Source organism: Bombus huntii, unplaced genomic scaffold, assembly GCF_024542735.1.
Source record: "Bombus huntii isolate Logan2020A unplaced genomic scaffold, iyBomHunt1.1 ctg00000060.1, whole genome shotgun sequence".
In the NCBI taxonomy this organism is placed as follows: Eukaryota; Metazoa; Arthropoda; class Insecta; order Hymenoptera; family Apidae; genus Bombus; species Bombus huntii.
Window position 1 is genome coordinate 629,431 of NW_026099321.1, and position 25,882 is coordinate 655,312.

General features: G+C 38.1%; 1 protein-coding gene and 1 pseudogene across 5 annotated transcripts; one reads left to right on the forward strand and one right to left on the reverse strand.

The window, feature by feature from the left end:
- Positions 1 to 3,770, forward strand: part of LOC126875944 (organic cation transporter protein-like) — a 59,604-nt pseudogene extending 55,834 nt beyond the window's left edge.
- On the reverse strand, positions 1,967 to 14,520 carry LOC126875920 (carcinine transporter-like). 5 transcript variants are annotated; one of them, XM_050638823.1, is made up of 7 exons: positions 13,071 to 14,459; positions 8,196 to 8,456; positions 5,973 to 6,078; positions 5,137 to 5,240; positions 4,857 to 5,071; positions 4,286 to 4,461; positions 1,967 to 3,827 (listed from the first exon to the last, which is right to left on the reverse strand). In XM_050638823.1, the coding sequence occupies exons 1-7, from the start codon at positions 13,124 to 13,126 to the stop codon at positions 3,609 to 3,611; spliced, it is 1,137 nt and encodes a 378-aa protein (XP_050494780.1). In that variant the 5' UTR covers positions 13,127 to 14,459; the 3' UTR covers positions 1,967 to 3,608. The 5 variants fall into 5 exon arrangements, with proteins under 5 accessions (XP_050494780.1, XP_050494783.1, XP_050494781.1 ...); XM_050638826.1 differs by lacking the exon at positions 13,071 to 14,459 and adding an exon at positions 11,211 to 12,247; XM_050638824.1 differs by lacking the exon at positions 13,071 to 14,459 and adding an exon at positions 8,657 to 8,863.
- Positions 14,521 to 25,882: the final 11,362 nt, after the last annotated feature.

Consider the following 25,882-nt stretch of genomic DNA (forward strand, 5'->3'; position numbering starts at 1 on the left):
TTTTCTTTTCTCGTTGAAGGAATACTCTAGTTGAATTGATTTAACTATGAAATACCGTGAATAACAAAGGATTGCCACGAGACTCGAAACACAAAAAGAGAGCTGTCTTCGCGCATTGTCAAGCTTTCAACTTGTCTGCTTTATTACGAATCGCCTTTGTATCAATATAGGTGATTCATAAATCGCCGACACTTGAAATGAGAGTTTCGATCGACTTTTAAACCGAAGTGTATTTTGCGTTCGCTCGATCAACGTGGCTTTTTTTCATCATCCATTTATGCATCAACACGTTGAATGTTTTGAAAACTCTGAGATCTCTGTTATTTAATTTAAATATATACATACATATATATATATATTATTCTAATGAAACATCAAAATTGAAATTCTTTTATGATATTTTCTTTTTTATGATCTTTCAGTATTAATACGAGAAATATCTCTATTTGATATATTTAGATATAATAAGAATATTACTTCTAATAAGTATCCTTGAATCCGTAATTACTGATCATTCATAAAATGGAATGCATTAAAACAATTAATTGCTAAGCGTTCATTAGCTACCATCATACCCAATTGAGATTAAAAAATGAAAGTTGTAGGATCTTTTTAAGCAGGAATTTTTTTTAATACAAAGGATATTAACATAATGTTCGACATTCTTCCGAAATTGTTCTGTTTAAATCCAATGGAAAAAGCAGTAAATAATTTATAGAATTATATACAAATTTTAGAAGAAAAATTGATAGATAATGAGTTAATTTTGAAAATGCTCAGTGTTACGACCGTTCGCGGAGAGACGCGGTCGCGAGGAAAACGCGTCAGCGAGAGGCGTAAATTCTCGCTACGATTCGGTGAATCGACGCCGCGAAGTAGTCGTTCCTCTGTTTCGGTTAAGATAACAAAGGTGGTTGAATGAATATGACACAGTATAGTAAGTTATATTTCACCGTTTATTCCACAACTTATAACGAAGGCAGTTACACTGGTGCGTATGTACCAGATGAATGAGTGACTGATCTGCGGGTGTGTCTACCCGCTCGAAGGATGTAAAATCAGTACCGTCTTGGGAGACGATGCTGTCTCGGAGGAAAGCTAAGGGTGGGTGTGTCTAGCGCACGGGACCATCGGATTTGTTGGTGCCGATGTTATTTAGGAGAGTGAGGGAATAGGCTTTGTTTCTAATTGGTTAAACGAAGGGTCTCAACCGCCCTCGAGAGAAAGTGGTTAGTGGGAGGACAGTTGCGGCGTACGTGCGAAAAACCAACTTTCCTTAGTTAAGCCGTGGTAGACAATAGTCTCGAGAAATTCCTCGGAAACAGATGTTTGTTTGAAGGACCTTAGCAGGCAAGTGACTCGGGTTTATGACGGATGCTTAAGGCTATTGAGGGTACGCCGTACGGAAGAGCGGACATCTGGTGTCCGTCTGGCCCGCGGTGTGTGACCTGGGCCAGGCAGAGAGTCGCCCGGCGTAACATTCAGGTTTAAATGTTACTTGAAACAGATCGAAACTCCGTCACGTGTTCAATTAGAAATAGTAAAATTCTGATTCGCGAAGAGACGCGAATATTTCCAATCTCGTTCCTTTCGATCCTCCGACCTGTTCGTCTTAAGCGCACAATCTCCGTTATACCACCTTTAAACAATGATTCTAGCAACTAGAATCATTCGATCGTTAGAATCATTCGCGTACTTATGAGACTAGCCCCTGCTTTCAGTTACCGATTAAAAAGACATACTATTGTTCGTTGCAAATATCAGCTATCGTTCCTCAAAACCTGAGATTCTTTGAAATATTCCTACGCTAGAGATTCAACTGTACATAATTGTTCAAGGCTACAAGTTAGTTCGATCCTCGTGATGCAATGGATAATAATTCGATCGTCTGGAAAATAATTCTGGACGAAAGAATTCTCATTTAATCCTTGACGGTCGATGATTTTGTAAATCATGTACGATATCGTAATCAGGAATGAATTCTTTTATATTTTTAATCTTGAAATTACACAGGGCCAATACATATTAAGCTGAATCGCAAATAAATATTAAGGGAGTCTTAAGGAGTTATAATATCGACATTTCTTATCAATACGATAGTGATATAATAATGTGATATAGTACAGAGTGTTTCGTAACTGATGATTCTTCGTATTTGCGAGAAAATAAATTTTGAATATGTTTCGTGAATGTCGTGTGAACACGAGTTGACAAAGCTTCAGAATTTCATTCTCTCGAACGTCGTACGAAAATCTCTCGTTCTATATTTTCAACAGATCCTTTCACATAGTATTATTCTGTACCACTGGTTATTAACCATATTAACTAACCACTGGTTATCACAGTATCAATTACCAGACACCCTGTATAATACAGAATATTACTTCAAATATCCGTATAATGAAGCATTTCATTTTCTATAATTAATTATAATTAAGTTCGGCTGTTAAGGGTTAATACATTGTAACATAAGTGATCGTTATCTCCTAATTATAGGATGGAGTTAGATTAGACGTATAACGATGAACGAGGATCATCGAGCATTAATGTATTTAATTATAGAGATATTTAGCAGTTTATTTTTGTTCGGGGGATTCGTCGATGTGTGTGCAAATAAAAAGTAGAATTGTTTCTTATATTAAGGTTTATGGAAGTTTTATTCGGTGAATCAATCTTATGGACGTGAGTGTATACGCGAATATATACGTGAGTGATGATTATGAATACTATGAATAGGTTTCTTCAGATTGATTGCGTTGTTATTGGCACAACGACGAACACTGATCGTCATACGATGGCACGATTTGCTTACAATATTCTTTCCTTTCTTTTTTTCTTCTTCCTAAACCATAGAAACAGTCAATTAGAGTTATTTTTTTTAAATGTACGTACAACTCGTTTTAGATAGATAAAAGTCCAGCAGTTGGTGCTGAAGAAATTATAACAATAATTTAAAAAGTCTTCAAGCTTGGATTTTATTAATATTGTACGTTATTTAAAATCGTACAAAAAATATAACGAATAGATAAATAATCGTTAAAAATACGTGGATAATCGTTCAAAAGATATAAAACTGTTTCTTTTCACAGAGAAAAATTATCTAAACGTACTATTTTTTTAAATAAGATTTTGTCCAATATATTCCAGTAAAAAATGTTAAAAACATTAAAGGAATCAAAAATTTAAATCTCCCTAATTTATTATTTACGTAATTAATAAATTACGTAATTATTAATTTACGTAACATTTTCGATATTATTCTACGTAATATCTTTGAATATCAAATTAGCACCAACCGCTGAACGATTCGAACGTGCGTAACGCAAGTGAAAATTAGCATTAAAATTATAAAAGCTCTTAAAAGATAATAATAAAAATTATATAGGAACACGATTTCTAAGCTCGCTCTTTTTAGAATTAAGGCTTACAAATTCTTAAACGTAAACGATAAAAATAAAAATTAATGTAGGAGAATAGAAAAATAATATGTTCCGATTTTTTCTCGTACAAAAATCGTCAGACTGATCCGCTTGTAATATTGTTACTTCTAAAAAAACACGAATCCTCCTTCGTGTTTTTTAATTGAATTATTATTAAAAATCAGATAATTATCGTTCACAGGAGTGATAGTGTTGATGTCCATTGAAGTGTGTCTTATGGTAGCAAGGCAACGACCAGAAATGTTGGTCCCTTCCGAATTCTTCGCCTTGCTTGATAGTCTGAGGAAGATTCTGGCCGACAGTTTCCGGCAAGAACAAAACCAGTGCAGCGCCAAAAAAGGACACCGTGCTGATAATGAGCATTGGAAATCCCTCCCAAATTGCAGCCTAATGAACAAATATTAATTTATATGAGCAAAGGTTAAATACCATGAAAATCTGGTCAAAGTATTTCTCATTTAAAAAGTTTCATTAGAAAGTTTCAACCAATATAGTTTCATATCTTAAGTTATTCCATCATTTTTTATTTTAAATTTCAATTTTTTGATTAAAGATCAGTTAAAGAAAAGCGTTGGTTGCAACTTCCAAAACGGGCTTTCTAGAAAGTGAGAAATATTTTGATCAGATTTTTATAATATTTAACTTCTTCAGGAAACAACTTGTTTTAAGGTAAGAAAAAAACTATTTTACATTATCATGAGAAAATTTACATGAGAGCTTTTTCATAATTTCTAATAGCGCTTATTGTATCTTTTGGAATAAATTAAAGAGAAGTTGAACGTGGATGTGCTTAGCGGTGTTTCAAAAATGTTGTAACAACAATAGTAGTATAAATATTTATTTACCGAGTCAGTGATATATGGCGCCAAAGAGTGTGCAACTATTCCGAAAATATGAATGAAAGATACGCCCTGCGATCTGACTGGCGTGGGCAGAAGTTCTGCTGCATACTGAAGACCAACATTGGCTGCCATGTTCAGACAGAATCGCGACAATATTGACATTACTAATTTCGCGAGCACTGGGGAATAAATTAAAAAATACAAAATTAATCCTGGATACACAATACTTGATTGTAAGTTTAATTAAAAATATAGTCCGATCGAAGCTTAATCAAAATCAAATTAAAATTTCACACAAACTTTAAACTTCTATAAATCTCCAAATTCTAGAAAACCAACATATAGAAAATTATTGCTTCTAAAATGTGCACACCTCTTTCAATTTCGCCACTAAATTAATTCCTAATAATTCCTAAATTCTAGTTCCATCAAAATAATTATTTTCCAAGATTAATACCTTCGAAGTTGCCAAAATTCTTTTACATTCATCATCAACTTAATTTCAGATTTTTCTCAATAATACGTCATTATAATCGTTTTAATTTTACTTTAATAAACAGATCGATATATTTACTGGAATGCAGCATAAGTTCAGCGATACTGAGTACACAGGTCATTGCCATCGTGAGAAATCCGCAGAGTCTACGACCCCATCGGTCGAGCAACAGGGCGAGTAATAACCCAGCTGGAAGTTCTGTGGCACAGGCGATCGAGAACGACACGAACACCGAGCTCTGGATAAGTTTTAATGAATACACGTGATCGTCGAACGAGATCAGGGTAAAACACCTACAAGATTGTATCGGTTATTTATGAAGGTTTTATCGCAACATGAACTCGTATCTTATACTTGCCAGAATGCAACTAGAAGAATAGTGTTTCTCGCCAACCGTGGCGTTTTGAACAGATCGAGCAGCGTCGCTGATTCTTGAATTTTGTCCGGTGCCTCCATGTTACTCTGCAAGAATTTATTTCGAGAATAATTAACGAAAGATATAATACGAGTCGTGCCTTTAGCCCTTACACAGTTCAAAATTCATAACACACTGAAAAGAAATTTTATTTTCATTGTATTCGTCATTAATAGATAGCACGAACAGTGGCACTTTGCATTCTGTTTTATGGAATTAGTCGGCATGGCTTTTGATATCGAGATTTATTAATATAATGGGTGGTTGGTTGATTAAATACTTTTCTGATCCGAAATACAGTCGGGAACAAAACTAAGTGGATTAGTGGAGAAAATGTAAAAATTCATTTCAATCATTTGCTGAACTATCTGCATATTATTAGAAGGAAATATAATAAATAAAACTCAAGTATATGAGGCTGATACTAATTTGATTATACTTTCTTCACATCTATTTCCATTAACTATAGCAGCTTATTTTTATCCCCGATTGTACTTGTAAATTGTAAATATTTTATAATTTCTATATAAATTCCCAGATTTACTTCAAATTTTGTACGAGATCGATATAATACCACAATGGAATCGCGACAGTCAAGTTTCATTTCATATTTCATTTTTCATCGCGTTTCATTTTTAAAACCTGTCTATGCATGTTAAAATACATTCGCGAGTCTGTGTGTTTTCGACGTGAATCAAATATATCTGTCAGCACAGATTCAATTACTGTACCGTATGATTTCGCGTAAGCTTTCTAGAATTCTATTTGATCGAACTTACAACTAATATATCGTAAATACGCGAGTCTGGATTTCTACGATTGATCCTAGCTATTCTCCGTAGTTTCTCAACAACCTTGTCCATCATCCCGTTGGAAACGTACCAGCTTGAACAGAGCAAATACGAGTGATATGGATCGATAAGTAAATTTGCATAAATCTCAAAGCGCAAGTTGAGAATTCGAATAATCGAACGATTAGGAGTTTACTTACCGGGCGTTCTCGGGAAGAATCCACGGTGTGATAGCGACAGATAACAGCGGTATGGCAGTAACGTAAGTAAAATATCTCCGGTTCGCGATATAATAGGCTATCCATGGTAAAATTGTACTGGCCACTGCGATGTAGTTGTAGGATAATTGTAAGATTATAAATATAATTCCGATTTTAAATTAATCCGTTTACTCTGCAAACGTGAATTTTCCGAGTTTGAGCTGGTCCGTATAACAAAAAGCGCTACATAATACACGTGTTTTGCTTCTAACGTATTTAAACGAATTACGTGTTGAAAATTTTGTGATAATTTTCATTTCGAACGAATATACAGAGTGGTTGGTAACTGATGGTACAAGCGGAAAGGGGGTGATTCTACGCGAAAAAAGAAGTCGAAAATATAGAATAAACGTTTTTCGTTCGAGGCTTTGTTTTCGAGAAAATCGACTTTGAATTTTCGCTCGATACGCGTGCACTTTATCGCGTCTCGTTATAACGGATCTCACTGTAGATCGTTGTCTCGATGGAAGAATTAAAAAAAAAAATTTGTATTCTATATTTTCGACTTCTTTCCGCTTGTACCACCAATTACCAACCACCTTGTATAACTCGATTTAAGAATATCAAGATATAACTATCCTCGACGACATGAAAATCGATGAAACGATCTTTAACAATAACAAAATCAATATATTCATCTCTGGTGGTGGCAAAAGCTCTTGAATCAAGAACTCGAACCGTATAGTTCAATCGAGTACAGCAACGTCAAAATTATCTTCGAGGAACAATTCATCAAAAATTTCTCACGCAACATCATCTTTCACGTAATAGAAACATTGACTTCATACTAACGTTATCTCTCGCGTGACTGAAACATTGGCTTATCGGTCGAACCTCTCGCACTTTCTACTTCGTAGAAGGCTTACCGATAATCAGAGGAATGTTGATACAGTTATCGAACGCCAGTCCAGTGAGAAACCTACAGACGGCGAATGACCAAAAACTATTTGCGCTGGCAGTGAAAATGGAGGCAAAAAGGGCGATACCATTGCAGAACATTAAAGCTGGGGTACGACCCTTGTGATCGGCGATCCAACCGACTAGGAAACCACCGATGATGGATCCGCAGAAGAAGATGGCCTGCGCCGTTGATACGAGGTATTCTCGGTCGCATACCCATTCTAGCTAATCACCAAGGTTAAGAGTTAGTCAGCGAAAAACCAGATTCATATTTTTCAGAATATAATTTTAATCCTGCTGCGGTCTTCGAATTTTTATATCTCGATTCTGCTCGCAGTTCGATGAATGAAAGAGTTCTTTATGCTCTGAAAAAAACGTTCGCGTAAAATCGGAACGAGGAATTATCCGTACTAACAATTATCGTCTTATACTTTCTTTAAACTTATGAAATTTACTATAACAAGGTTAGATTAGATCGGAAATGACCCAAAGAACGCAGCAGAAGTGTAAGAATTTCGAAGCATGCGATTCAGACAACGATGTGAATACTTCACCTCAGTTCCTATACTAGGATATGGAATCTGCGTAAAATTATACTCCCATTGAGTACATTTTATCGTTTTGTTTGTTTGGAAGCCCGATGAGCTCAGGCTCTTATCGCTCTTCAACAGCTCTGTGAAGTTTACGTCCTTCCGTTGACATTGTTCGTAATAAGGATAAACGTTCGTCACTGGAATCGCTATCTTAATCCTAAACATCCCATACGATAGATGATTGATCATTTTAATTATTAAAATAAGAACCAAAGTCCAGACAGAGTAATCCAAAAATATCTTGTATCTTATCGTGAAATTTTTCTACAATATTTTCTAATAATTTTCGAAATGTTCGAAAATTCGAGAAATTCCAGAAATCGCGATATCTCGCATATTTTTCACAATATTTTAAAGTCACTTTCTACGAACAATCAAAAATATCGTTCAAAGTTTAAAGGAGCTTTCGTTGCTACGTATATCTCCTTTTCTTTCTTTCCTTCATTATACATACTTACCTCTCTTCTTCGGTGAAATTCGAGTTTACTAATTCGTCTATCCTGCACCAGTGTTCCGTGGGAATAATCGTAATGAAAAATTGCGAGAAATACAGAAACGCGTACGTCGCGCCATAAGGTAGTAACGACAATAACAACAGCCATTGATATCTCCCGTAGTCACCGACATACGGCAGAACATCATCGAAACTTTCCAATCTTGGTCTCAATCGAGTCGCTTCAGTGGGCAATATAGAGTTACTCTTCTCGTCCTTCATTTCGCTGAAACAGAATCCATCCTTGATTTCCAGGCGTAGCAGTATAAAAGTCGTATAACAAAGTTTTCAGTCTTCTAGTCTTTGAAATAAATGTCATTCGGCAGTTCCTTTGATGTTTCACATTCTGTAATTCCAATTACAATGCTCCTTTCCTCTCCCACAAACAGGAAATTATTTTCTGACAGAACGCAGGAACAATCTTACCCGTCATTCACGTTTTCCCCTTCCATAGTTCGAGCAGCAAAGTCTCAATTATGATTTTAGATTTTGAAAGGCAACGGAGATGAAAGAGGAGACCCGATATGCTGATCGAAAGACGTTCGGAAATGAACTGAAAGAACGAGCGAAGTCCGGCAACTGTTCGCTTTGTTTTCGATTCGGTTAAACGTTAAATTAAGCGTAAGTGTTTGCTCGAGTGCCGGTCAATTACTGTGCCGGGAGTCAAGTGAATCGTGACACGCGACTCGTTCAAATTGAATTGCATACGAACCACGCTCGCGAGATCATCTTTAAAAAGGGCTGATTCGGTATACGCGGCGATGTCAACGTGATATCTACATATCTGAGGAAAGTTTCGACGAAAGAAATAGCCTCGAGTGCTGGTTAATGGTGTTCGAGTTATCGTTTGGATATCGATATTATAGATTTGCAAATGAGATAGAAGAACCGAAGGAAAGTTTGTCGACTCTGTCATATTTAATTAAATGCAGGAGAAAAATTGAATGGAATAATTTTCTGATTAATATTGTTTGTTTATTACTCGTAATCCTCTTACCCGGCGACTTAAGGGTGACTTCCGGTTACAGTGCTTAGCTAAACTAAGTTTTCGATCAATATATTGAACTCTATTGGAAAATAACCGAGAAAATTTTAAGCCATCGAAGGCTAAGAATAAATGAAATAATTGAAGGTTTTTCAAACCTGTTTTAACACTAATATCAGGGATATAAGAAGATGGTACTTCTGATGTATCAACGCAATTATTTGATTATTTACCATTCGTTAAAACAGACGGTCTTAGGGACTGAGGTGGTTAATTAGATATTGAAAAATTAAGAGAACGATTTCCAAGTTAAAAGTAAAATAATATATCGATCTTTCGCAAAATTTTTATATCAAATTGTTCATTTTCGTATCAGATAGAGCAAAAGGTTAAACTGATATGTTTACTTGAAAATGGATTCAGGGAAATTAATCATTTGCCAATTAAATTTAAGCGAATACGTGAAACAATATTATCATATGGAATAAACACGGAAACGAAATAGCTGACAGAAGAACCATCGATTTCGAGACATCGATTAGAATCACTAATGTCATTGTCAGGAGCGAGAAAGTGGTCGAGTGCTCGAAATAACTGACCTGTTTGGAAAATACGACAACGAGAAACGTTCGTGTCTACGAGCCATCGTGTCTACATAATAAATACTTGCGTGTGTACGTCTACACAAATGGCGGCATTTTTAAAATAAAAAATAGAGTATATTACCCTTGATCGTCCAAACGAAACAATTGCTTATAATTACAAGACATTTGATACAGTACTTTGAGAAATCAATATGCTACAATTTGTTGGAAACATTTAGCTTGCACATAAATTACATATGAGCCAAACTCACGCGACTGATAACGTTACATTGCACTGAAACTGAGGACTCGATCGATTCTCAAAATTCCAAATACAATCTTTTAAATTAATTTTCACTCGTTATCAAGAATCCAATCAAAATTTCTTTTTCCTAATTTATTAGTAACATTCTTAGGTAGAACTAATAATTATCGCTTCTCTTTCATAAACGATTATCAAAGCGAAAAATTAAATTCAGTCTATAGAAGAAAATGAATACAGAAGTTGAAACCCTTACCTGTCACCGAATGATTCTTCTATGTCTAATTAACGATAGTCTCACGACGTCAAAGTGAAACTCCAAACTGATCGTTTCTCGTTGCTCTTTGTTCAAAATATCGATCACGATTAATCAGGCACTACCAACCACATCCACTAATATCACTGTCAGATCGATTAACAGCAAGTTATGAAATTAGTAATTAAGGGCACCCTCGATCAAACCATTTTTCTCTCTCAACGTCACACTAAATCATGTCAAATGTATCTTTCCGTTCCAAATGTCGTCGACTAACTTCCAACGAACAAAATGTCTCAATACACTAAGTTCGATACCTTCGTGTTCTTTCTGGAGATAACCGAAGAATTTTTCCGTTATTGTAGCATTTTCGTTGCTGCTTCTTAATTTAAAAGTAAAGAAATAAAATTAGTTTGAAAAAGCAATTAAAGTAATTCACGTGGGTTTCTTTGAAGACGGCGGAAAATCGATGATAAAACGAAATAGAAATAGAAATAAAATAAAATAAAATCTGCGATTAAACGAATAATTAATACATGTTATTTTGAAAAGGAAATTGGCGATAAAATAGGCGAAAAACAGTTTCTATTAAAAAGGTTATACGAATAATCAACGCAGTTTGCTTCGAAGCAAAATTAGAATTGGCAATCGAGCGAATGATTGACGATTTATTTGGAAAAGTTAGCGGAATCAATGACTAAACAAGCGAGATTTCGTTAAACACACGATTTCCTTCGTAAAGAAAGAAAAAGTAGATTTGTTGATTACACGAATAATCGCTGCAGTTTATCTCAAAGAAGAAATAGCGCGGATGGTCAAACAGGCGAGAAACAAGGTTTCTCCGGGAAAAGAAAATAAAATAGCTGATCGAGTAAATAGTAAATACAATTTACCTTGAGAAAGAAGCAGACTCGAGCGATCAACACTGTTTCCCTCGAAGAAACGCTAAAATTAATGGTCAAACAATCAAAGTAAGTAATTTTTCTCGAGGATAAAGTAGGATCAGTAGTTAAATCAACAAGATTGGTACAGCTTCCCTTCAAGAGACACTATGATCAATATTTATACAGGCAGTCACGGAATCTCCCTTTCGACTGATCCAATCATTGAGTGAAACGATTGTATTCGATGAAATTTTCCTCGAAGATGAAGCAGAGTCGCAGATCCTTACGTAAACGACCGATCAAGTTTCCACGGCAATAAACCTAAATTCCCTGGCTAATTGAAAATATAAAGGAGACACGACCACATTTCCATTTAAAGAAATGCAATTGTTAGTTAAACAACGATAGGATTTTCTTATTCGAAAAGAGAGGAGAAAAATGTCCGATGTTCACGAAGTCTTGTACAAATATGAAGGGGAAACCGGCTCGCGTATCGCTGATATAGAAGCTTGCTTAGCGAAGACGAACACGATACTCGGTGACACGTGTTTGCCAATAAAAAAGGAGAGAATCGAAGAGAAACGGAACCAAAGGAAGAAACGTTGATTGACAGTGGAACCGGCGAAACTAGAAATAGTTTGGAAAACACGATTTTCCGATCGCGAACATCGAGGACCACGTGCTCGCGTTGCCATTGATCGAACTCCATTTAGGTTTGCGGCAAATCGTCGCAACAGCGACGTTGGTAGAACAGAGACACAGAGTTCTTCTGTCTCACAAAAAGCAAGGTGCATACATATGTATTTCCTTGTTTCTCCAAAGCATAGTGGCGCCACGCCGGAAACCGGTTGTCCGAAGCCAGCCATACTTTTCAATGGTGTTGAAATGAATTGTATTGTCGTCTTGTCGCGTACTAAAATTGCGATATATGGACGGTGTTAAAAATTGACGTTGAAACACAACTGATTTTTGCAATTTAAATAACGGATGTATTGAAACGAATTCAGTGGATTTTTCAGGTAAATTTGTCGTTTGTTTTGCCGGGTTTGATCTTTGATCGACTTTAGTATATTTTTCATATTTAATTGAAATGGGGAATTGCGTTATGTTATTTGTTGATACTCCGTAGGTTAGAAATGTTAGCATCGTTATTTTAGAATTAATATTTACAAAAGGCATAAATGTAATTGAATTCTAAAGAGGATTAATTAAGAATGCTCAAGCTTTTTGTGAGATTGGTTTTTTCTTGCAAGCTACCTCTATAAATTAGACCTCTCCTGAAGGGACACGTAGTTTCGTCAACCGGTTTCTTCTAACAAGATTCGTAGAATTAGCTTTTTGCGAAGGGACTGATTTATGAATATTGTTTCTTCTGAAAAGACTGCTTTGTTACCATAAAAAATCAAGGACAGGTTTTCGTAGTTTATATTCACCGAAATATTCACACACACAATAATTTCGAACAGTACGATTAACAAATTACTAGATATGTCTGTACAAATTTCACCTTACGCTCGAAGATACAAGCAAAGCGAAAATTAAATTTCCAAAATCAAATATCAAGAACAGTAAATAACTATATGCAGAATATTCTTCTAGCGAAAGACAGACAGTCTCTACTCACTATGTACATACGAAGAGAAAGATACACACTACATTCCAAACACATGTCCAAACACAGGAATGACCTCGTAACTTACATAACACCACAACTGAAGAAATTACACCATATAACATTGAATGTGACGGATGTAATATGGCACATCAATTATCGAACAAAAAGTTTCATAAAATTCAAATTAAAAGAAATATGGGATCGCGAAACACACAACGGGTGTGCATAAGTTATGTACGTAACTTCCAACTTACACACATGCAATAGGTTTAACCGTTACTGGCGTTGATAATAACAGAAGCACAGTCATGGATCCGTTACCATGTTTAGCGTTGTTTCAACGAGTTTCATTCCCACTTGATTTAGTGTCGCTCCTAACCGCTGGTTCACGCAACAGAGAAGGATAAAATGAACCACGACAGATATACAATTACATACTTACGTACTATATGGTTCAAAGTCTATAAATAATATTGTAGACGGTATAATTAGAGGCCTTCTGTACTATTTCCGCACGCAGTAACGTCCTAAACGTATACACGGAAAACTTTAAATCGTAGCACAATTGAAGCCAGAAGAAATTTTAAAGTGAGCTAAAAAATGAAAAACAAGCCGAAGATTCAAGAATAACAGAATTACACTGGAAACTCTATTTGGTGGGGGGAGGGAGGGGGGTGCGTTTGAAAATCGATCGCGTATTACGCGGTAGGTAGTAGTTGACTGATATGATTGGAGTAATAAATGTCATTACGGATTATTTGATATCACTGTAACTTTTTGAATAAAATTCAATGTCAAGATTTATTCATTATCGATACTTATCTTGTTTACAGTAGATTGCAGAATCGAGATATTCTGTTCGTAATTTTTTATGAAAATGTTCTTCGCTTTGATAAAGAATTTTTATTTTTAAAATGATATAAATGTGATATCTCGACGATATAAACGATGCTTTTCTTTATCTGTATATAAACTAAGCAACTTCTAGTTTTATAGATTTTTACACAAAGTTCGTCAAAATCATACGTAAGAAATATTTTCTTTAGATCTTGTACCGATTTACTGAATTACATATAGTAAATCATGCTAATATTTAATAACTAAATATAACTAGATATAAGTAATTATATTAAATAACAAACGGGATCACAATATTGTTTATGGGTACAGAGACCTTAGAAAAATTATGATCGTAGTCACGTAATTACATTGGTTCCTCAAGAATCCTGTCTACCTTGATAGATCATTAAGCAACGTGACTGGAATCGCATTGCGTCGTCGAAGGAAAATTTTTTATCTTTACTTTGTTGTATGAAAATGCTTTCACTGACTGTGTAGAGGTCGGACTGAGGGAAATCTGTGTTCGCTTCTGGTTTCCATAACAGTAGAACGATGGATCTTGAATAATAGATACATTTCTGTTATGTATTATAAACACGTAACTAAAGAGAATTCCATAATATTACCCAAAAACAGTTCATTCAATTTTAATTTCTGACTAGAAGAGACGAGAAATTTGCTAATGGAAAATTTTCATTTTTAAAATGCTTTACATTTATTAATACTCTTTTTTCGAAAACGATACTTATCGTACCATCTAATACTCAAAGATCAAAGCCTATCACAGTTTTCTGTTCCATCTTTCTTAAATGCTTAAAATATTAAACCTAAATTTAATATTTTTTATCATTTTATTAACACGAAATCTGTTATTAATTATTTACTGTAATATCGTGCAAATATTTCAGTCTTCATTTTGCCATACTAATACATAATGATCGTGATCTATCTTGATCATCTATCTTTTCCAAACTGATAATGTATTCCTTCATGGAATTTACCAGTTTCACTTCCTTATTGTTCATTTATCACCTAGTATCGGTAACAGATTATGTTATACGTGTTTCGTCGGCAAAACAAACAGAACTAAAGGATCTAAGAATCGCTCAGTAAGTAACAATGCGATTATGGCTGATTTCAGACAATCTGCGGCATTAAATTTTCTCACGTTGTCTCGTAACGATCGTGATTTTCCTTCTGATCCTTCAGATTAAACGTCCTTGAACATCGTTAACTAAATCATGAATTTATAACGAACCCCATTTTTCATTATTTTTTAACAAGATTCCAAAAGATATGAAAAGTAGACAAAACGGAGAGTTTATCTGAACATAATATTTATCGAATAAATCGAAATTTTATTACACGTATTTAAATATTTAAATAATCTATCATTCGAGTGTGTAATTTGTAATTATAAAATTTTATAATTCGTAAACTCGTAGAAGGCAATTAAAAACTCATGAATACACAAGTGTGTGTCACTTCATGTATGTACTTGTTGTATCGGGTATTTATGACATTCAAATAATAATATCTACATTTAGCTTTCGAAAATTAACTTGCTAATACGAAGCGTATTTACCTTCATATTTTATAATAAACTTAATTATTTCGTTAGCAATGAAACATGTGCGTCTCGCAGAAATGTAAAAAATCGTAGACAAATATAATGTTCCTAGTTTTACTTAACTTCTTAATTTTATTTACAATGATTATTGTAACGAAGTGTCTTGAAGTGGCAATAACTCAAATTTAATCCAATTTTTACGAACACATAATCAAACTCGAATTTTATTCTTTAAGATATAGTTCATTCGAGTAACTCTGAAACGTAATTAATTAAAGCTTAGAAACGAAAGATTAAAAACATTTAATCCTCAATGGTGTATCTATTCCACTCTATATTAATGTAGTATCGTGGACGAAAGGCCTAAGAAATATCGGGCGAACTATGAACAATGTCGCGAGAGCCGAGGCGTCGTCGGACCCATCAATGTGTCATCGGTCTTTTCAAGTGCATAGTTTCGTGGAAAAGACCTACGTGACCCTGGCCACGTGCGCCTGCAGAACACGTGTGCGGTGGGCCTAGGAAAAAGACAACAGAATGCGGCAACGGCCAGAGCGTTAGTCGAAAAGCAGAGTGCGAGTCGAGGAGCCGAGTGCGAGCTGAGCGGAGACAGAGGTTGCGAGTGGCGTTGCCGAGAGAGTGTGGATTGCGCTGTTTTCTGTGCGTTTGGCGTGAATAGTTCAGGTTGAACAACAATCGTCTTTTTCTGTCTGATTAACGTCTCTATTGTCCACTCTTTGTAAACACATTATATCACGATATTACATATTTTTGGGGGCGCAGCCGGGATTGGACAAGACAGACAAAACGAAACGATTTAACAGAGCTATTCGAGCTAGTTGTGAATTTACCGGTGCGGTAAAAGACGATATCGTTGACGGTTTAAGTTTGTGTAGTGTGAAAAATGGCAAACGTCGGGGACGAGCGATTGTCGGGTGAAGAGGGTTCGACGCTGGAGGAGCTGAGGAGTAAGCTCGCGCGAATGGACCTCCCTATATCGGGTGCGAGGTCAGTGCTGATTGCAAGGCTGAATCGGGCGTGTAGGGCTGGACAATCGTATCGTAAGGGATCGACGGGCGGTGAAGAGCTAACCGGTCAACGAGATTTAGAAAATGTACAGAGAGCTGAGCGTGATTGTAACGAAGATGAAGATGTTGAGAAAATGAATACGAAGGAGTCGAAGGAGCGCCTCGCTAGTTTGGGTTTAAAAACGACGGGAAGAAAAGTAGAATTACGCGCACGGCTACAAGCGGCTATGGATGGTAACGACATATCGTCGGAAGAAGAAAGCGACGACGAAAGTGAGGATGAAGATGACAAGAAAAACGCAAGAGGATACAAGAGAGATACGCGAAGGGTGCATCAGGACCGTGACGAATGTTGTCGAAGGGCATGTGTTGGTTCGACACTGAGTTTTAGAGACGTCGAAGATGCATTAGAGTCGTTTAGTGGCAACAGAGGTGAAAATGTCGAACGATGGTTCGAGTCGTTCGAGGAAGTCGCTGATACGTGCATGTGGTCGGATGGGCAGAAGGCAGTCTACGCCAGGAAGCTGCTGAAGGGATCAGCGAAAATATTCGCGAGCTTCGAGTGTCATGCCAGGACTTGGCATGAGTTGAAGAGGGGGCTAGTGAAAGAATTTTCGAGGAAAGTCAACAGTAGGCAAGTTCATCAGAAACTTGAAGAAACGAAAAAGGAGAGTGATGAAGCATGTTTGGCTTACATGTACCGCATGCTCGAAATAGCCAGCCATGTGGACATGGAGGAGGAAGCAAAGGTGGAATACATAGTGGATGGAATAATAGACGGCGAGAACAATAAGGCTGTATTGTACGGCGCTACGTCAATCAAAGAGTTGAGGAAGAGGTTAGTGATGTACGAAGAGCAGAAGAATCGCAGAGCAAAGTCGATTGTGAAGCCGGCTAAAACCCAGAAGAACGGGAAGCCCAGTCAATTTGTAGACGCAATGAAGAAAAGAAGATGCTCCATTTGCGGTAGTGAGGATCATCTAAGGGTTAAGTGCCCGGAGAAAGGAAAAGGTATGAAGTGTTTCAAATGCAACGAGTTTGGACATGTGGCGGCGAATTGTACAGCGCGACAAGTAAAGACTTACGTAATCTCAAGACCGGGGAGGAAGAAGTACGTGAAGGACGTGTCGATAGATGGCTGCAGGTTTGTCTCGTTAGTGGATACAGGTAGTGACCTTACGTTCATACGAGCGGATGAGTATGCGAGGTTAGGAAACTGCAAACTTAGGTTCGATGGTTTTGGTTCCGCTGGCAATAGTACCTGGGGCGAGTTTACAAGGGTAATGACGGTCGACGGGTACGACTTTACTGTCACCCTGCATGTTGTCTCGAATAAGGTAATGACAAGACACAGTCTACTCTTAGGTACCGATTTTTTAGACCAGGTAGAGTTGCGAGTCAAACGGGGCGAGGTGACATTTTTACGACTCGACGATCAGACCGACGGTCACGAGGACGCGCCGGATGTACTGAGGATAAACGCGATAGAACAATCCGACGAGATCGACTTGTCGCATGTACGAGAACCGCATTATCGTGAAGCGATTCGAGATATTATTAAAGGGTATAGGCCGGAGAAGAAGAGAGACGTCGGGATAACCGCGAAAATAGTTCTGAAAAGCGACAAACCGGTAGCGCGAAGACCGCGAAGACTGGCGCCGTCGGAAAGAAAGGAAGTAGATGATCTGATGGAAGCGTGGACAAACGAGGGTGTCATCAAACCGTCAGACTCGGAGTATGCGAGCCCGATAGCGGTAGTCCGAAAGAAAGATGGCTCCATCAGGGTTTGCGTCGATTTTCGTGAGCTTAACGAACTCATTGAGTGTCCGCATTTTCCGTTGCCGTTAATTGAAGACGTTTTAGACGCGTTGCAGGGCGCCCAGCTTTTTACAACAATAGATCTAAAAAATGGGTTTTTCCACGTAAGTCTAGACAAGGATAGCCAGAAGTACACCTCTTTTGTTACGCCCACGGGGCAATACGAATTTCTGAAGTTGCCGTTTGGTCTGAAAATTTCCCCTATTGTCTTCCAAAAGTACATATCGAAGATCTACAAAGAACTGATGGATAAGGGTATTGTCATCGTGTACATGGACGATATCATTATCCTTGCGAAGAATTTAGAGAAGGCATGGGAGCGCCTGCAAATGGTCGTAAAATTAACTGGGCAGTATGGGCTAGTCATAAATTGGAAAAAATGTCGTTTTATGCAGAGGGAAATCGAGTATTTGGGACACATGGTCTCGGGAAACACCATAAAGCCGTCCGCTCATAAAACTAAGGCCGTTGCAAACTTTCCCAAGCCAACATCGGTTAGAAAAGTCCAGAGTTTTTTGGGGCTTACAGGATATTTCCGAAAATTCATCAGAGGTTACGCGAAGATTGCCAAACCCTTAACCGATCTGTTGGAAAAGGGGATAGACTTCAAGTTCGGGGATCGGGAATCAGAAGCTTTCGAAACTTTGAAAGCAGCGCTTACCAGCGGGCCTGTTTTAACACTCTATAGAATAGGCGCAGAGACCGAGTTGCATACTGACGCGTCCGCAGAGGGTTACGGAGCAATATTAATGCAACTGGATCTGAACGACGGTAAATTCCATCCAGTCTACTTTGCCAGCGGAAAAACAACTCCCGCAGAAGCGAAGTACACCAGCTACGAACTAGAGGTGCTAGCAATAGTAAAAGCGTTGAAGAAGTTCAGGGTATATCTGTTAGGTGTGCCGTTTACTATTGTTACGGATTGTCGAGCGTTCGCCATGACGATGAGAAAGAAAGACTTGTGTGTGCGTGTGGCTAGATGGGCCTTGTTGCTAGGCGAGTTTAAGTATCAAGTATGTCATCGGCCGGGAAAAAGTATGCAGCATGTAGATGCTCTGAGTAGGAACCCCCTGCCGAGCACTATGTATGTAACGGAGAGTGAAGACGGGCTGATTGCACGGTTGAGAAGGGCACAGAACGAGGACATTGAAGTCCGTAGGATTTTGGACGCCGCAACGTGCAGTCAGGCCGATGGGTACGTGATAAGAAACGATATTTTGTATAAGGAGTGTAAGGACGATGTGCTAATAGTAGTACCGAAGGCGATGCAGACGCAAGTAGTCAGGCAAGCGCACGAGCGTGGGCATTTCGGGGTTACCAAAACCGAAGCTATGGTCAAGAAGGACTTCTGGTTCAAGGGGTTGCGCGAAAAGGTCGAACGCGTGGTATCCAACTGTCTCGACTGTATCCTAGCCGAACGGAAGTCAGGCAGGCAAGAGGGATATCTTAATCCGCTGGACAAAGGCGACACGCCGTTAGATACTTACCATATTGATCATGTGGGCCCCATGACAGCTACAAAGAAGAGATACGCGCACATCTTTGTAGTGGTGGATGCGTTCACGAAGTTCACGTGGCTTTATCCCACCAGGTCTACTAATACCGCTGATGTTGTCGACCGACTGAAGAAGCAAGCGGCTATTTTTGGGAATTCACGGCGAATCATCTCCGATCGGGGAACAGCGTTCACGTCCAACGCTTTCCGAGAGTATTGCGAAGGAGAAAACATAAAGCATTCATTAATCACGACGGGGGCGCCGAGGGGGAACGGGCAGGTGGAGAGGATAAACAGGACCCTCATACCATTACTAACTAAACTGACTGCCCCTAAACCCGATGACTGGTATAAGCATGTCGATCAGGTTCAGAAACACCTAAATTCCACCGTAAACAGAAGCACAGGGAAGACTCCTTTCCAGCTACTGGTCGGGGTCGAAATGCAAGTCAGGGAAGAGGCGAAGGTTAGAAAGCTGATCGACGAAGAGTGGGCCTCGAGGTTTGAAGAACAACGTCGCGAGCTACGTGAGGACGCGAAGAGGAAGATCGCCGCAACTCAAGAGGAGAATCGTCGAAGTTACAATAAAAGAAGAAAGAGCGCGAAGCAGTATCGAAGGGGGGACCTTGTCGCCATAAAGAGAACGCAGTTCGGCGCAGGGTTAAAACTCGGGGGCAGATTTTTAGGTCCGTACCGGGTCGCGCGAGCCATGCGAAATGACCGCTACACTGTGGAGAATGTAGGGGAGCATGAGGGGCCCGCGCACACCTCGACGACTGCAGATTTCATGAAACCCTGGGTCCTGAACGCCGAAGATGACGCATCAGACGATAGCGAGAGCGAGCGCAACATCTGAGGGCAGATGTTATTGCAGGATGGCCGAGTGTAGTATCGTGGACGAAAGGCCTAAGAAATATCGGGCGAACTATGAACAATGTCGCGAGAGCCGAGGCGTCGTCGGACCCATCAATGTGTCATCGGTCTTTTCAAGTGCATAGTTTCGTGGAAAAGACCTACGTGACCCTGGCCACGAGCGCCTGCAGAACACGTGTGCGGTGGGCCTAGGAAAAAGACAACAGAATGCGGCAACGGCCAGAGCGTTAGTCGAAAAGCAGAGTGCGAGTCGAGGAGCCGAGTGCGAGCTGAGCGGAGACAGAGGTTGCGAGTGGCGTTGCCGAGAGAGTGTGGATTACGCTGTTTTCTGTGCGTTTGGCGTGAATAGTTCAGGTTGAACAACAATCGTCTTTTTCTGTCTGATTAACATCTCTATTGTCCACTCTTTGTAAACACATTATATCACGATATTCCATTAGTATTAAAAAAACATACAAATCGGCGTCAAAAGATGTCAATATTTACAATCATAAAAATCGCCACGTTAAATCATCTTTTCATCTACTAATCCCACTCATAACAGCACACTCACCAAACAAACTATCAATGATCGCAAACGAGTCACAATGCCTTTCACATTTTACGTAAGCAAAAAAAGAATACAATGATCGTGATAGAAACTTTACAAGTGTCCCATTTACATATGTGCGTGTCTGTGTCAAGACTGCAATCAGTAAGATTAATCTCGTCTGTCGTCGACATCATGCTTCTCCGCAACCTTACTAGTTGGCACCGAATAATGGTACAATCGTCTCGTAACATGTATGATTGATAACTCGTCACGCTAGAGGGGCATATTCATTACTCGTCGCTTCAGATTGCATCACGTTAATATTAATTAGCGACAGAAACTACGATAAAGGTCGCGAACTCTCGTATGTTGAACCTTAATATTGGGGCAGTGAACGATATTTATGGAGTAGAGATGATATAGCACTGCACGTACGTAGCTGTGCGCATAGCATCGGATTCCATTGACTGTTAAGGGAATTAAAATGAGAAGAGAGAAGAATTTTCCATAACGATGCTACTAAACGGTATCGAGAAGAATCATTTCGTCGATGGTCTACAATAAAAGATTATAATACGTACTTGAGGCGGATAAGTCTCCTACGTGAAAATTACATTGAAGAAGAAGAAGAGAAAGAGAGCGATATAGAACCATGCGTTCCTTCAAGAAAAAAGAAGAAAAAAACCGACTAGATGAAGTAAGTAGTTCGCAAAAATATAACGTATCGTACCTTCGTGACTTTCCATACGAAAGTCGTATTCAGCTCTCCGCGGCTCACCGAATTAAAAAAAAAAATCGTGTTTGTAAGTGTGCTTTAGATACCGAAAAAAACAAGTTTTAAAAATCATGTGACAAGCGCATTTTTAAATCTGAGACGTTATCCTCCTTTGTTCTCCCGCCCCTGCCTTTTCTACGCCCGTCGAGATCGAATTCTCGCGATATTTTGCAATTCGTAGCTGCCTCTTTGGCACGAACAATTAATGTCACGTTTTTAGAGGATTAGACGCTGAAACTATTAAGAGCTGCTCGTCAGAATATTCCTTTTAATCTTTCACACGATGTAAACTTCCGTGGTAATCGACTTTGAAGTTTATTATCTCGTAATCTTTTCATCGAATTTTAATCCTTTTAGGCTTAAATCTGCCGAGTTTCTGAGCACTGCGTACACATGCAAGCAAAATTTCTCTGAGAAGCGGAAAACTTCGAAATTTTTGTATTTATCTATAACGGCATTGTTTTGCATTTGTATTTGTATTTATCTAAATTTCAAGAATGTCTGAAAGTTGCGAAAATTAAGACATCGATATTTTCTTGGTTGCTTGTGGTAGCTGGTATGGCAAAGTAAGTGTACGAAATTTCTGGGATCTATGGGAAAATTCTCGTTTAGCAGTTACGCGTAGGAAAACTTTCAGAAGCAATCGTAATTAATAAATTGACAGTGGAAAAAGTAATTGGCCGATCGCGAATGGTTTTTCCACGCTTATTATAGCTTTAAATCGCGTTACATCTACAATTAGTCTTGAATTGTACCTCCGTAAAAACAAAAACATGTTTCTCCACTGTAACAGCACGAACGACTCCCACGCATACGTCGAATACTCGCTGCGATTCGAATTCCAGGTATTTGCAGCTCGACGATATTTCTCGAAACACTCTGAAATTGGAATATTCTTCGCGCATTTCTAAGATTCTTCAAGAAGAGATTTCAAGCACTTCTAGGGAGAAATTTCTTGGAAGATTATCTCTGTACTCTTTATGAACATAACGTGAACTTGGCATTATAATATACAGCATGTTGAATGCTGAAATTATCGATTTTATATACAGATTGTTACGACCGTTCGCGGAGAGACGTTGTTGGAATAAACTGTGATTTATAACTTGTTATATCGGTGTCTTATTCAATTCAATAACGCACACAAATACAAAGGAAGGGTATTGCAGATTTATGGAGATTATGGAGAAAGATATTAAATTTGTCAATAAATGCTTTGTTACAGTTGGTACGACCGTTCGCGGAGAGATGCGGTCGCGAGGACGCGTCAGCGAGAGGCGTAAATTCTCGCGACGACTATGTTAATCGACGCCGCGAAATAGTCGTTCCCCTGTTTCGGTTAAGACAACAGAGGTGGTTTAATGAATGTAACACTGTATTAACAGGTTAACATAGAATGATATATTTTACAATAATATGATGAATATGTTACAGAAATTTGACTCGACTTTACGATATCTCTAGATAAATTCGTTTGCTCGTCAGATTTGTCGAAGTGTCACGTTTGACTCGTCAGAAGGAACTGATCCCCTTCGATTATTCCTTTGTCTCATTTGGAAGATGACCCCCACTATGCTCGGGTCACGCCACCGCTCGCGCCTATGATCACGTATGCCTCTTCTTGCGTGAAAAACGTAACGGTCAAAAATCGACGTTTCTAGAGCTCGCTGCTTGGCAACAACTATGCTCTCGTCGATACATTGTATATGATCCGACGGGCAGATAGGGCGATCTGCCTGCGACACTGTAGGGCCGCGAGCGACGGTTAGAAAATACAGCCTGTGGTAAGCCTCGTGGCGTAACACAGATTTTACGTTAATTTTATTCGAAAGATTTAGGTCAAATTTTTCCTTCGAAGAAGATTTTTCTGTCTTCAAAAGCGATTTTCCATCATTAATCGAAATATCATTTTTGCAATGGCTTGCTAGTGGGATTACGTGTTAAAACGTTCAGCTTTAAAGAGGATTATCTCCATCTCGGCGAGACTAGGCTCTCTAAAAATTGATGAATCCTGTACAGACAATATCTATAGTAAGCAACGCGTCGTCAAAACTTCAAAATATTATTACCCCGCTTTTACGTCGCAGATGTCGACAAAAATATTAATGAGATTTCCTAAGATAATCTCATACTTATTTGTATCGTTAATTCAATCGACTAAGGAACAAGTGGTGAAGAACTATTAGCAGAATCCAGGGAAGGTTTTACTGGCAAGTTTTATTACAAAACATCTAAGAACGATTTACATCATAATAAAAATAATCGCGCTATCTCGTCGCGTGACATGCGCACGAGGTCTCTGCGACTGCTAATCGATCTACAAATACTTACACGTACATATGTACAAAACTCGTGGCCATACACCACGTTGTCCATATTATTTTCATCTCGTTAATATATTTTGTATATTTATGATGTTATTATTTTACTAGTATAACGATTATTGCACTATATTCTATAAGATGGAGCTTTTGTACGAACAATTTCAGGAACTTTTATAACAAAGGAAAGTACTAATTTTTAACATTAACTACCCACGACAATTTACGACAATTATTTTAACCTACGTTCTTACTCTAATTTTTATTCGCTCGCCTAATGATTGAATTTTTAATCAATCATTGTTGATGAAAAATTGCGATGATAATTGCATTGCGGATCTTTATGCAAATGCATATTTTCGTGGATACAATAATACAATTGAAAGATTTGATACAATCGAAAGGACTTGGGCAAAAGTATGTTTCTATCCATTAAATATCATCGATAGTGCTGTACTTTTGGATATTTTACAAAATTTTGCGTCATACGCATTCTATAAATTTTCGTATCTTCGAATCACCCATAATTGCATAAAAATCCGCTGTTTTGTGATAATGAATATTAATGACGGTGGAATTTAAGATTCCTGGATTCAGTAACTTGTCTTACTCTAATACATGTATTGCACGTTTTTGGAAGACTAAAGATTCTTTGCTCGAGATCAACGCGACAAATATTGTACTTCGTGGTGAACGTTTCGCTACAGCCTTTCGACCTCTGTGATCGAGTTTTCGCTTTTCCTCGATTTTATACTCGATCTCCGTAGCATGCTACTCCTTAAAGGTTCACCGCGAAGCGACGCTCTTGTCACGTAAAATAACAAAATAAAAAAAGGAATTTGAGGTAAAAATAAAAAAGAAAACTTTATTTTTTTTCTAACATCAATACACTTTACAATCTACTTCCGAACTCTAGGCGTGACTTTCTAAGACTGACTCTTATGATTTTACTTTCGATCGGATCCGATTACTTTCTTTTGTCATCCCTCAACAACCCCACCGTCCATGCATTTGCTAGGCGTCCGCGATCGTTGCCACGTGCTCTTTCTTCTAGAACCTTCGGTGGAAGGACCGTTGGGATGTTGATGGTTCATTAGGCACTTCAGCGATATACATTGTCGCCGAGTGCCGCCACATCTTTATCTCTATCGTCAGTCCGTCGGATTTGAAGTATGCCGGTCGTGACATACCCCCCTGGTTAGATTGATCTTGGTCCTCTAAGATCGTAGTAGAATGGAATTATTTAAATGTAGATCAAAGGATATGTTTACGCTTTTTTTTCAGGGATTGCTATGAATTGATTTTCTGTATGTGATGGTACAAAAGTTATTTCGTTAATCTTAAATATAGCAATTTTACAATATTTGTTAGTGTTCGAGAAGCTAATAATTTCAGAGGCGTAATCATGTTGTAGTTTTCGATCGTGAATTGGTTGGGTTTGTATACAAAGCGTAATTCCTATCCCGTGAATTTAAGGCAACTAATTAAGGGTATTGTTACTAGTGCTAGGGTCAGCATTATCCTGAAAAAAGTACGCTTTCAATCGGTTACCATGTATCTTTTTCTTAGCATTGTCGATAGAAATAATGTAATAAGGAGTTTTCACATCGTTAATCCTGTAGGGTCCTAACCATTCAATGTCCAACTTATCTCTTTTATGGTCGTTGTGAATTAAAACAAAGTCTCCTTTCCTAAACACAGTCTGAGTTTTAACAATCTTTCTTTCTTGGTCTCGCTTGTATCGTTGCTTATTCTGAATAAGTGTTTTGTGAGCTGTTTCCCAATATTTATTCAACTGTTTTTGCCAAAGTGAG